Genomic DNA, 14159 nt, shown 5'->3' with positions numbered 1-14159 from the left:
TGGGCATGGTGCAAAAATAATGAATACTGTTATGCTGAAAATAAATAAAAAATAAATTAAAAACAAAAAAGGTAAATGGGCACATCTAACCGCATCAAAGAAGTAAATACTAGGGAATACAATATACTCACGAGGTCAGTCTTCGTTTCTTTTCTGTATTCCAAATGCATAACACTCACAGCCATTGATCCAAGCGCAAACCCATTCTCCCAGACGGAACTCATGGAGAGTATCAGCCCTTGATCTGCCTTGTTTAGGAAGCAATGGAGAAGAGAGCCAGGGGATGCTCTGATGATATAGGCCAGGTTTGCACTCACCCCATTTATTCTTCACAAAACCCCAAGAGATAATATTGTCATCCCAGTATTACTGATGAGAGGATAATACGTAATAATTTTCCTATAGCGAAATGGCTTATTCAGCAAATTAGTAGAAAGGCAGCTTTTAACCCAAGACTGTTGTCAAGAAAGCACTTAATCTTTTTCAGGGTTAAGGGTGAACGAACGAAAGGGAGAAAGTTGATTTAATAGCAAGTCTCTAAAAACAGTGACTATAAGCTTGGCGTCCGCACTTATGTACATGCGTGTACGTGCGTGTGTGTTTGTAGGGGAAGATGTTTTCATTACAGGAGGAAGAATAGAAATTATGAGCGTATTTCACAGAGGCATTCTCTAAGAAAAACACTTATATTTGTCTTACTGATGGAACTATTTTCGTGCGATACTCAGAGGTAGCCTTTGAAAGGACTGTCATCTTACGGACACGCTCTTCCTTCTTGTGTTTCAGTGCTGTGTGCATTTTTGTGTCCCCTGTTTAAGTGTAATGATATTGGACAAAAAATATACAGCAAAATCAAGTCAGGTCTGCTGAAGCTAGATTTTGGAATTGGAGAATATATTAATCAGAAGAAACGTAAGAGATCTGGTAAGTAAAGTTTGAATTTTAGATTCCATGTGTGGAATGAGACGTCAGGTGGCTGTTTATTACAAAATCACTTTGAATATGTCTCAAAGTGCTTTTAGCTTTTTATTATATATTATTACAGAAGCTAATGCCCCCAAAGGAATGTAGCCTTTGTCTATTAGGTATCTGTGCTTTTCTCAAACATATAAGAAATGGACTTTTTAATCCAAAGGGGAAAAGGATTTAATAATTCTGTATTTGCTATTTATGATTTCCTTTGTTTCAGTTATTTTATTTTGGGGTGGACAATTGCAAATAAAAAAACCATGCTATAGCTAAGAGTGTGGGAGCCACATAAGAAGGGATTGAGAGAACCAAGGGGAGGAAAAGAAAACAGGAAAAACCAAAGTGATCACTTTTCACTATTTAACTTGGCCTATGACCTTATGGGTTCTCAAACTATAGTGAGCATCAGAGTCTCCTGGAGGGATTATTAATGCACAGAGTCCTGGGCCCCACTCCAGAGTTTCTGACTCAGTTGATGTAGGGTAAGGCCTGACAATCTGCATTTCTAAAAAGTTCCCATCACGGGCACTGCTGCTGCTGGGTCATCCCTACGGGAATCACTGATCTGGACCATTTCCCTTGAAGATCAAACACTTGCAGATATGTGAAGCTTGTTGTGTGCACACGTTGAATTAAATGGAAGCACTGGAGACTGAGGATTGTGGGGTCAGGATATCACTGTGGAATGGATAAAATACACTATGTCTAAGCTGGCCAGGACACTGAAGGCCTCTAAATTTTTTCTCAACAGAAGCAGATAAAGAAAAAAGTCACAAAGATGACAGTGAATTAGACCTTTCAGCTCTTTGTCCTAAGGTATTTTTTTGTTTGGTTTTTCCATTTGTTCCCATGTGGTTTGACTGTAAATTTACTCACATGCCTTGTGGCTAAATGATTTGCCTAATGGGCTTCTCTTATTTCTCTTAAGATGACTGAACAATTTCAAAAGCAGAATTACTCATCTGGTTTTTATTATCCTGATATTTTGGGGGTTCAAATGGAGTGTTCAAAAAGATTTCTGTCAGAAGTTTCCAGTGTGTCACTGCTCTCTATGTTTACACAGATCAGCCTCACGGTTGCGGCCAAAGAGTTGTCTGTGTCTGACACCGATGTATCCGAGGTCTCCTGGACTGACAATGGAACCTTCAACCTGTCAGAAGGATACACTCCACAGACAGACACTTCCGACGGTATGCTCACACTTCTACATACTCTTCTTTTGATATATATATTCTGGGTACATGGAAAAGATACATGCCATGACTTGGATGAACCTTGAAAACATTATGCTGAGTGAAAGAAGCCAAACACCCAAGTCCACACATTGTATCAGGCCATTTATATGAAATGCCCAGAAGAGGCAAATTCATTTGGACCAAAAGTAGATTAGTGCTAGGGGCTAGGGGAAGAGGAATGGTGGTGAGTGGTCATTAGTATGAGTTTTTTGTAATGCTGAAATTACGTATTGGTGGTGGCTGTAAAGCTTTGTGAGTATCCTAAAAACCACTGTATCGTACACTTTAAAAGGGCAAATTTTATGGTATATGAATCCTATCTCAAAAGCTATTACTTTTTTAGAAATATGAGAAAAAGATCTAAGCCAGTCAAGGTACTAATCTGCCTTTGTTTTAATGACAAATAATTGACAGTGAAAACAGTTTCTGAAATGTCTGCTGGCAAATATCCATTGCTTCTGGCAACAATGGAAGGAGCAGTAGAGAGATGCTCATTCCACACGCCCAGGGTTAGGGAGCCTGCTTCCTCCTCCCTCTCTCTCTGCCTGCCTCTGTCCACTTGTGATCTCTCTCTGTCAAATAAACAAAATCTTTAAAAAATATATAAAAAAATAAAGCTGACTCCACTTACATTTTTCTTCAAAGTTAGTTTAAAAAAAACTTCCATTTTTCATAATTAGGATAAATATAATTTAAAATAGACAGTCTTGCACAGTAACTTAACGTTTGCTAGTCTCATTGGATTATTTCAAGTCATTTTAGCCATATACTGAAAATACGAGATTATAATGGAAGATTATGAATTGTTTTTATGTGTTTTTATAAGCAAGAACACACTTTCTTTTCCTAGAGGAAGGAGAGAGGCTATGCAATGTTTGAAAAAAGACAGGCTTGGGGGTGCCCGGGTGGCTCAGTGGGTTAAGCCTCTGCCTTTAGCTGAGGTCATGATCTCAGGGTCCTGGGATCGAGTCCCACATCAGCCTCTCTGCTCAGCAGGGAGCCTGCTTCCCCCTCTTTCTCTGCCTGCCTCTCTGCCTACTTGTGATCTCTCTTTCTATCTCTCTGTCAAATAAATAAATCTTTAAAAAAAGAAAAGTAAGGAAAAAAGACAGGCTTGGCTATTGGGACACTCAAGTGTAGTCTTGCTTTTGTCATTAGATAACTGTGTGACCTTGAACATTGACATGATTTCTGTGGACCTCAATTTTCTCACCCTTAAAGCGTATAAGAACATTCACAGGGCAACGTGGTGGCTCCGTTGGTGGAGCATGTGACTCTTGATCATGGAGTTGTGAGTTCAAGCCCCACACTGGGCTTGGAGCCTAACTTCAAAAAAACACTCAAGCTGTATAAGCCCAACATCAGGATAAGGATAGCAAACCCTTTGTTCTTAAGCATTACACAACAAAAGAGGAGACAATAATCCAACCCACATAGAAGGCTTTAATTAAATTGAAGACTTCAAGTCACTGTTGTAAAGAGTTAACTGTTACACTGAAAAATTTTCTATGGAAAGTGAGAAGCAATAAAATCACTGCCTGCCTACTAACCTAACATTGTTTTCAAATGTCCCAAATCTAAAAGTGTTCCTGTACTGGGGTGCCTGGGTGGCTCAATGGTTAAGCCTCTGCCTTCAGCTCAGGTCATGATCCCAGGGTCCTGGGATGGAGCCCCGCATCGGACTCTCTGCTCAGTGGGGAGCCTGTTTCCCCCACCCCAATGCCTGCCTCTCTGCCTACTTGTGACCTCTGTCAAATAAGTAAATAAAATCTTTTCTTTCTTTCTTTTTTATTTTATTTTATTTTATTTTTTTAAGATTTTTTCTTTATTTATCTGACAGAGATCACAAGTAGGCAGAGAGGCAGGCAGAGAGAGAGGAGGAAGCAGGCTACCTGCAGAGCAGAAAGCCCGATGTGGGGCTCAATCCCAGGACCCTGGGATCATGACCTGAGCCGAAGGCAGCGGCTTAACCCACTGAGCCACCCAGGTGCCCCAAGTAAATAAAATCTTAAACAAGAAATAAATAAATAAATAAATAAATAAATGTGTTCCAGCATGTATCCTGGACACAAATTTGGTAAACAGGAGATGGCCATTTTCAGCGATATTTAGGGAAAGCCAAATGTTTCCATAAGCTCTTAAGCTGAATATGGGGGAGAAGGAGCAATACTTTCTTTTAGTGCACTGCTTTAAACAAACATAGGTTACGGATGCTGACATACAGATCTCCATGGATAAATAATGCTGAGGCAGGATAATACTCAGCATTTGTTTTAGCACAATCCATGAAAACCTCCAACTGAAATATTTTTTTTTAAACTCTTTAATCATGCATACCCACATTGGCTCAAAGTTAATACCCTCCCTGGGGAGGAGGAAACTTTTGTTTATATTGAACATTTAAACTTCAGTACACTTATACAATGGAATATTAGTTAGCCATAAAAGGAATGAAATCTTGTCATTTGCAATGATGTGGAGGGAACTAGAGAGTATTAGGCTAAGCAAAATAAGTCAGAAAAAGAGAAATACCATATGATTTCATTCCTATGTGGAATTTAAGAAACAAGACAAGCAAAGGGAAAAGAGAGAGGCAAACCAAGAAACAGACTCTTTAATAAAATAGCGGACAGACCCATAGTTACCGGAGGGGAGGTGGTTGGGGTCAGAATAGGTGATAGGGATTAAGGAGAGACCTTGCGGGGAGCCTGGGTGGCTCAGTAGGTTAAAACCTCTGCCTTCGGCTCGGGTCATGATCTCAGGGTCCTGGGATCAAGCCCCACATTGGGCTCTCTGCTCCGCGGGGAGCCTGCTTCCTCCTCTCTCTCTGCCTGCCTCTCTGCCTACTTGTGATCTCTCTGTCAAAGAAATAAATAAAATCTTTAAAAAAAAAAAAAAAAAAGGAGAACATTTGTGACGAGCACCGGTGTTGTATGAAACTGTTTTCACTCTGTTATATACCTGAAATTAATACACTGTATGTTAATTTGCTAGGATTTAAATAAAAACTTAAAAACAGAAGTTTAGTCAAGCCTCAAGCTAACGTTAGGTTGAATATTAAGTCATTACAGAAAGTCTTTGGTACTTTGGTACTTTGGTACTTAAAACTAAAGCAGCCGGTACATGCGGTATTTGTGTATTTGTAGAGCGGTAGTGTCCCAGATTTGAAAGGGATCTGGTATGTGGTTAAGTTGATTTAAGCTGAACCAGGAGGCTAGATGAAGGTCAAGTTTGCTTGGAGGGTTTGGATTAAAATCAGATTATCGCTGGGGCGTGTGAGTGACTCAGTTGGTAAATCGATCCCCACACTGGGATCCCTGCTCAGCAGGGAGCCTGCTTCTCCCTCTCCCTCTGGTGCTCCCTCTGCTTGTGCTGTGTCAAATAAACAAAATCTTTTAAAAAAATAAAAATAAAATAAAGTCAGGTTATTGTTTAGATAGTTCTTTTGTTTCAAATTCATCGTGGTGCTCAAGCATGCACTTGTGTTACACATTCCACAGATCTTGACCGACCAAGCGAAGAAGTATTCTCTCGAGACCTTTCGGACTTTCCATCTGTAGAAAACGGCACGGGAACAAATGATGAAGATGAGTTCAGCCTTGGCTTGCCCACTGAGCAAAGGAGAAAAAAGGAGCAGGTGGACAGCGGTCTCAGAGCGAGCAGAGAGAGGCAGTCAGCAGCTGGTCTCACCCTTCCTTTGAGCAGTGACCAAACCTTTCACTTGATGCGCAACCTGGCTGGGGACGCCATTACGGCCGCGGTGACAGCAGCCATCAAAGAGCAGTTAGAGGGCGCGCAGCAAGCACTTTCTCAGGCTGCCCCCAGCCCGGGCGACGACACAGACACTGAAGAAGGTGATGACTTTGAACTACTTGACCAGTCAGAGCTTGATCAAATTGAGAGTGAATTGGGACTTTCACAAGACCAAGAAGCAGAATCACAGCAAAGTAAGAAGTCTTCTGGCTTCCTTTCAAATCTACTTGGAGGCCATTAGTCTGGGAATCAACTTGTTCAACACAGCACAGATAAAACTACCAAAAAATTTTAAACAAGCAAAAAAAAAAAAAAAAAGAAGAAGAAGAAGAAGAAGAAAAGGAAAAAAAATTTTTGAACTGTGCGCTTTACTGATTACTTCAGTTTTTTTCTTATTTTCCCTTCTGCAGTGAATTAATTGGATATCTATCAGCTGATACTGATATTTCCTATAGTTATTTTTATGTAATAAGCATGGAAATGAACTTTATATGCATAAATATACATACTGTGTTGTCAGAGATGAATATTAGAGGTTTTTAATGCAAAAACACCAAATTATTGCGATCCTCCTATAAGTATTCTTATTTTTTCTTTACAATTAATTTTTCAAGCATGCAAAAACAGTTTATTGTAACTCACTGAAATATTAACAATTAGTTGTGAACATAAGCAGTATCAGCTCCTTTGTTACTGATACTTGGAAACAGTTAAAAAATGTTGGTGATTCTGATGTAAAAAAAACACAAATTATCAAAATATCTTTAGTTGAAGGACTTGGGAAATATTATCAAAATGAATTTCCTAGGAAAAATTTTAAAAATATATTTAACTACTTTGGATAAGCTGATACATTTCCATGTTATTTCTGCAGTTATAGACTTAGGCTTACCTGTAGTAAATGGCATGCTCCATCGACTGCCAGCTCTGGTCTTGGCAATGGGTGGTTATCAACCCACAGAAAGCAAGTAATTCTATATCAAATAGACAGTGGTTTTGATGTAAACAGAGACTGGGCTGTGTTTTGTTGTTCAGTTGTCATCTATTTGTAATAGAGATGTTGCAAAGTGTGGATCTCTTCGGCTTGCTCAGACCTAAGTTAAACCCTCGTCTTTCATATTATGTCATAAAAAAGTCTCTTCAAGTTGTGAAACTAGTTCCTGGTATGTTCTAGGAGTGGTGTTGTCATCAGCAGTAGAGAAACAGTAACTGTTTTCGTAGTCTGTATAGAGTCTCCTACAGGAGACAAATTTGCTTGGCTTTAAGGTGTATTTATTTGCTACTGAAGTTGAAATATGTAATCTGTTTCTACTGGGAATTTAGAATGTATTTTTCTTTTATTTTAAACTTTTTAGATCACTTTCAAATAACCAAATTTGACTTAGGCTTTTAACAAAGGATTTAGCAGAAATCAAGCTAATTGTGTTTTTGTGATAGAAACTTAATAGTGTTGAGGGACCATGTCAGCCAACTACCAACAATCCCTTCAATCTTCAGGTACAGCTGGCATTTCTACAGATGCGTGCAGACATCTGAGACCCTCAGAAAGGAAGGATAATCCAAGAATATAGGAAATCTGTGGTCCCTTCCCTTCATTTTATTCCTTTCCTTGTATTTCTAAAGACTATAGGTAATCTGTTTTAATGTAGCATCTCTTATTTATTTTTTCTTTCTGAGGTATTAAAATATCTAGACTGAATTTTGCCAAATGTTAAAGGGAGAAAAGTTATTGAGGACTTTGAACACTTGCTTTTTGTGATTGACTATGCTTCTATGTCATTAGTGCCTCATGACTGTGTTTGATGTCCTTTATTGATACAAAGTGAGCCTGTGCCTTCATTATCTTGCCCATTTTGGTACAAAAACCTGGTGTTAGATCTATGAACTGTGTGGGTTAGGGAGGAATATACCCGAATCCTCTTCAATACAAGTTTCTGGACATAAAGAAAAATACAGTCACATATTTATAAAATGGTTGTCGCCAGGATTCTTTTTTTTAATGTGTTTATGTTTCTGCATTTAAAAAATGTTCTTGGCCATAAAGTCAAAAAGTTTACAGGTCATTTCAATTTTTTCATTGAGGGGAAAACAAGAAGTTGATCCAAGTAACTAAAGAATGTGTTAAAATTCACTGGACAAGCTTACAAAAAGATAAAAGGACTGGTAGTATGAACAATAAAACTAGTATCACGTAATATAAACTACAAATTAAAAGTGGTTTGGGGATGGCAAGGTTGTTAGCGTAGAAAATGTGTCACTGCACTGTGGAGAAGACATAACAGCTCTCTATGGATAGTAGCATTATAACCATACATGTACTTCAATATTTATTCAAGAACATACGTCATTACGAATTACACTATACAATAACAGTACTCAAGTCAGACAAACAGGGATGCTGAGGATGGTGTGTGTGTGTGTGTGTATGTGTGTTGGTGGATGTACTGTATTTAAATCTATTTCTGATTTTAAGATATAGTAACAATATACCCCAATGACTTATCCAGTACAGAGAAGGGACTCTTCATCCCTTACCATGAGAATTTATGCACTTATTAAAGTGTGAAACATGGATTTTTTTTTTAATTGTAAAGGAGGTGTAGAAAATATTTTGCTCTCTTCCTATAGAAAATGCTGAGCGAAACAAGATAATGGGAACAGCATATACTGATCATGCATTTTGACCTGGAACAATAAAACAGAGCTCAAGAAGTTCAATCTTGCTTTGGAAGGTCAATCCAGGCTTTAAACGGTGTTTATATTCTCATCTGAATCATCATTGCTTTTTTCTTACCCTAAAAATCTTCAAAAGTGATTTTTTAAAAACCACCCCCCGTGCAGTAGAATATTAGGAAAAGAAGTATTTATAAGGCTTTGCAATTGGCAAATATGCTCAGCATATTTAGACATCTTTTATATTTGAAAAAAGTGCAACTTTTTTTCTCTAAAAAATAGTAAAATCCAGTATACTGCTGATTTTAGGCAAGAAGCAAATGTAAGCAAATTCTTGTATTTAAGAAGAAAATAAGCATTTTCATTTTCTGTTTAGAATTTAGGTCGATGTAGTTCTTTGCACTGCTCCAGCTATGTTAATTACAAGATAGGAAATTATTCTGAAAACCCTTCTTAAACGACCGTTGTCCCAGGTCATTTGTATCATGATGAAGTTAGAAAGTCTCAGAACTCTATTTTTGTATATTCCTCCATTTCCACTGCAGCATTTAAGTTAGGGGGATGTCATAAAAATGAGTTCTAGTGCTTAGTATTATGGCCCCCTAAGATACAATGTTAAAGTCACATAACATCCCCAAGCCTATCACTTCAGTTTCCCCAAACATAAAAATTAGGAAGCTAATTATTCTCTCACACAGGGATGTTTTTAGAGTGAATGGAAAAAAAGTGTCTGAAGCACTTTCAGCAGAAAAAAGGCTATAAATAACCAAGATAGTGATCTTTCCCCCTATCTGTGTTTCAACTAAGATATCTTTTCAAACATTAAAACAAAGTCAGTCAAAAAGTACCTGCTTATAAGAAAACACTAAAGTTGTTTCAGTGGAACTAGCACTATATTGGTTTCATAACCCAATAATGATGTGGAATAAAAAGATGAAAAGTGTTGCAAAAATGCCTATTTTTTTAGTTGACTCTGGGCCATGTATGAAGTTCCACACTAGCCATTTTTAATGGATCTAACACTGGCTGGAAGACTGCAAGTCAGTCAATAAAATCTGGACCTGTGTACTTCACCTGTGACGTTGTTAGAGCACCTGCACCTCGTAGTGTGTAAGGAAACGTCTAAGACTGCAGTTGGCAAACTATGGCCTAGGGGCCAAATCTGGCTCGCCACTCTTTTTGTATGGAATAGCAGCTAAACGATTTTTTAAAATTTTTAACTAGTTGAAAAAAAATCAGAAGAATAGTTCACGACATGTGTAAAATGTATGAAATTCAAAATTCACCCATAAAGAAAGTTTTGTTAGAACACAGACACACTCGTTTATGTACTGTCTATGGCTGTTTTTATGTCAAAAAGTTGAAAGGTTGTGGAGACCATAGGCCTTTAAGGCCTAAAATATTTAATATCTTGCTCTTTATAGGAAAAGTTTGCCAACCATTAGTCTAATACATCAAAAACAGTTACAGTTAGAATCATGTGTGTTCTCCTGACCCTTACTACAATTAAGTAGTAGTAAGACTGTTTTTCAGAAGGGCAGGGTTAAATAAATTATCCACAGTCACATAGCGAGTAAGGGGGAAAGCCAGCTTGTCCGCAAAACCTATTCTCTTTCCAGTATGTCACATTATCTAATATTTTTTTCTTTTAAAATACATTAAGAATGTTCATAATTTTAAATAGTTCAGAATTTTACTAAATGTTAAAGACTGAATTTATTTATTTTTTCTTTTTTCAGAGAATCCAGAAACAGGCCAATCTGTTCTATTTTCAATGCTGTGAAGCCGGGTTTTCTCAATTCTTTAAGAATATCTCAACTCTTTCTTAATTTAAGAACAGAAAACTCTGCATATCTAGATGCCCAAAAACCAAGAGTTAGTAAAATGTTTTAAAATTGTTTATTGAAAATCATATTCTTTACTGGACTTTTTTTATGAACACAGAATTCATAGAAGTTGTAAACCATTTAATAAATGTTTTTATAGCCTTTATTACCACCCAAAAGTTAATCTCAACCAACCCTTTTAAGTTTTCCTTTTAAAAACCAAGTTGCTACTGCAATACAGGTATGTAAAAAGTAGGAAGCCCTATCACAAGAGACTGCTATATATCAATACCAGTCTCTCAATTGACTTGAAGATGAGCTCATTTCCTCTTAAATTTCCTGGTAATCAAAAATCAACAGCCCAACATCTTTCAGGATTGAAAAGGAACCATATCTTCATGGAGACTATCACTTTTACAGTGTGTAACATAACTTCAGTCATTTGAAAATCATGTGAACTATCTTAAGGGCTACGTCACAGTATCCAGAAAAAAAACCAATTTTTAATATTCTCAAATCTAAATTTTCTACATGGACAGTCTCAATGTCAATTCCTCAGTAAAATGATTCACTTGGTTAGAAAAAAATTTTTATAGCATTGTCAGCAGAGATCAGACACGTTGATATAATACTCTGAATATAACGCAGAGAAGTTTAACACAAGGTCCCTTGGTCAGTCATCTTGCATTCACCAAGGATCTATTGGCTACAGACCTGCTCCTTTTTTTGCTATCCATTCCAGATTGCTGCTGGATCTCAAGGACCACTTCTATTCCTTATGCCCACATAAATTGAAACTCTTGAGTTTCTACTGTTTACCAAATGAAGAATGAACAACAAACTACAAAATTCAACCCTTTACCCAATACCTTAATCCTCTCTAGTCTTATTTCGTCTTTACTTGTATCCTATGCTTCAACACAAACTAGACTTTTCTTCCTAAATATGTCCCTTAGTTCCCTCCCTCCCCCGTATGTCTTCTACCTTCCACCTCCCTCCTGCGCTTGCAGATAAAGTCGGCCATCTTCTCCCTCTTTCACCACCACCCAGCTCCTTAATGAAAACTTTTATCTACTTGGATAGTATTTCTCTATTCTAAATACCCACTACGCCTTTATATTTTGTTGTACATGACCCAGTCTTTAATGTGTTTGTTGTGTATTTCTTACCATCCCTATCAAATTATAAGAAACTCCTTGAGGGTAGGGATGCCTTAATTTAGAATTAGTAGAATATTTTAAAGCATAGTGTGATATTGCAATTTGTAATAAAAATAAACTTGGTCTTTGTCAATTCCTGGCACAGAGCTCACCAAAACAACAACAACAAAACAAAAACAAAAACGAAGTGTTGAGAGGGTAAAAGTGTTTTGGGTTATGTTAATAAGGTGACTTTTGGAAAGCCCATAGATGACCTACTGATGAGAGCTGGTTGCCATGGGAACTAACCATGTGATTAGAGGGTTGCAATTTTCAGTCCTACCCCCTCACACCTCTGGGGAGGAGAAAGGAGCTGGAAGTTGAGTTCAATCATCAAAGATTTAATCAATCATGCCTATGTAATGAAACTACCACAAAACCTCAAAAGGATTGGATTTGGAGAGCTTTTAGGTGAGTCAATCAGAACAATTCCCTGTGCCAGGTGGGTGGTGCACCCCCAAACTCCATAGGGACAGAAGCTCCTGTGTTTAGGGCCCTTCTGGACCTCACCTTAGTATCTCTTTATCTGGCTGTTCACCTGTATCCTTTAATATCCTTTGTAATAAACCAGGAATCCAGTAAGTAAATTGTTTTCCTGAGTTCCATGAGCTACTCTCGCAAATAAATGAAGCCAGAGAGGGTTGACCAGCTTATAGCCAGTTGATCAGAAGCACAGGTAACAGCCTGGACCTACTATTGGCATCTGAAGTGGGGTCAGTCTTGTGGACAGAGCCCTTAATCTGTGGGATCTGATGCTGACTCCAGGTACACTGTTAGACTTGAGATGACTTGTAGGACTCCTAGCTAGTGTCTGAGAATTGCTTGGTGGTGTAGAAAGAACACACATATTGGAGATTGGTAGTATGGGGAAGAGGTAATGGGAGACACTGAAAGCCAGGCAAAAGACTTTCAACTTGGCATTCTCTGGGCAACAGACAACCATTCTTGAACATAAAGAGTGACATATGAGGAAAAATGGCTTAGGAAAATTAGCCTGATGATCTGTACATACTGTAGTGCAGACCAAGAAGACAGAGGAAGGCTATCTAGAAGACTGCAGAGGAAGAGCAGTACACTGGAAAGTATGGAGGAAACAATGGCCCTGGGAAGAGGAAAAGTAAAGAGAGTTTTGAACTCTGAAGGCTTCAAAGATGCCGACATGGGAGGGTCATGAAAATGGATTGAAGGGGGGAGGGAGGAAATAGCCACGAAGAATGAACAGATGCTGGAAGAACCATATAAGAATAAGAAAAAAGTAAAACCAAAATTTCTTTATATAGCCATCTTTTGCTTTATTTTTTAGAGAAGTTTAAAAATATACATTGTTTTTGCTTATCCCACTGATGACTAGTATTAGGTACATTTCTTAAAGTGGGTATTTCTCCAGAGGGCTTAGCTATTTTAGAAGATTCTAGTCACCTCAAAACTAAATTTTCTGGAATAAAAATCACCATCAGACAACTTTTGCAGTAAAAAATTCTTTTCAAATACTGAACAATTTATGTGCCAGCAATGTCCTGGCACTGGAGTACAGAACAATGAAAGGAGCCTGGTTTACCCAGGATGGTTGGGTTTCCTGGGATACAGGACTTCAAGGGTTAAAACTGGGACATCAGTGACAAACAACAAATGCTAGTGGTAGCCAATCTCCTACAATGTTCCTCAGACACCCCACTCATGCCCCTATGCAGTCCCCTCGCATGTTAAATAGGTCTGACCCTTATAAATAATAGCACATTGTAGAAATGACTGTGACTCCCAAGGCTAGGTCATGAAAGACACGGTGGCTTTCACTTTGCTCCTTCTGGGAACGCCAGCTGCCATGTTACGTGGCTCTGTGGAACAGCCCACTTCGTGAGGAACCAAATCTCTTTGCCATGAGCATGTCAGTGAACCATCTTCCAAGCGACCCTCTAGCCAGTGGAACCTTCACACGGCTTGAGTCCTGGTCCTCATGTTACTGCAACTTCTTGAGACCCTGAGCCACTCGAATTCCTGACTTACCGGAAGTGAGACACTCCACGCTTCTTGTTTTAAGTGGCTAGATTTGGGGGTAATTACTAAGCAAAGTTATGCTTAGTAAAGATTTAAGAGTTGGACGTAGGCAGTATTTTTGATAAGAGGGTATGGATAGGCCGTTCTTATAAAGGGATTTTGGCAGAAATCGTAAGAGTAAAGGAGCAAGCCAGCAAAAGAACTCTTCAAACAGATGAAGGATTTCTAAGACTTAACTAGCAACGACAGATGCTTCCTTGGCCTTATTTAAAGGAACATCAAAAGGGTCTGACATGTGACCAAAAAAATGTGCCTGAAGTGGGGTGAGCAGAGTGGGGAAGGGGGTGTGGCAGGAGATCACAGGTAGGTGTAGGGGTGATGGCAGATCATACAGAGCCTTCTAGAATAAAGACCAAGTATCTCAGTCTGTTGCTGCTGCTTTAACAAAATACCACAGACCGGGTGGCTTAAAAGCAACAAAATAAGGTCTCACACTTCTGGAGGCTGGA

General features: G+C 38.4%; 1 protein-coding gene across 2 annotated transcripts in view; it reads left to right on the top strand.

Moving 5' to 3' along the window:
- RETREG1 (reticulophagy regulator 1) overlaps positions 1-7929 on the top strand; it is a 127628-nt gene extending 119699 nt beyond the window's left edge. For both annotated transcript variants that reach the window (XM_045082032.1, XM_004761207.3), the window contains 4 exons: positions 787-924; positions 1721-1785; positions 2033-2159; positions 5705-7929. In XM_045082032.1, coding sequence (XP_044937967.1) covers positions 787-924; positions 1721-1785; positions 2033-2159; positions 5705-6198 — 824 coding nt within the window. In that variant the 3' untranslated portion in view covers positions 6199-7929. The remainder of the gene's footprint in view (positions 1-786; positions 925-1720; positions 1786-2032; positions 2160-5704) is intronic.
- The last annotated feature ends 6230 nt before the right edge of the window (positions 7930-14159 follow it).

This window comes from Mustela putorius, unplaced genomic scaffold (assembly GCF_011764305.1).
Source record: "Mustela putorius furo isolate JIRA1106 unplaced genomic scaffold, ASM1176430v1.1 tig00000589_pilon_pilon_pilon, whole genome shotgun sequence".
NCBI lineage: Eukaryota > Metazoa > Chordata > Mammalia > Carnivora > Mustelidae > Mustela > Mustela putorius.
The sequence above is the reverse complement of the archived record's forward strand: the minus strand, read 5'-3'. Positions and strand labels throughout refer to the sequence as shown.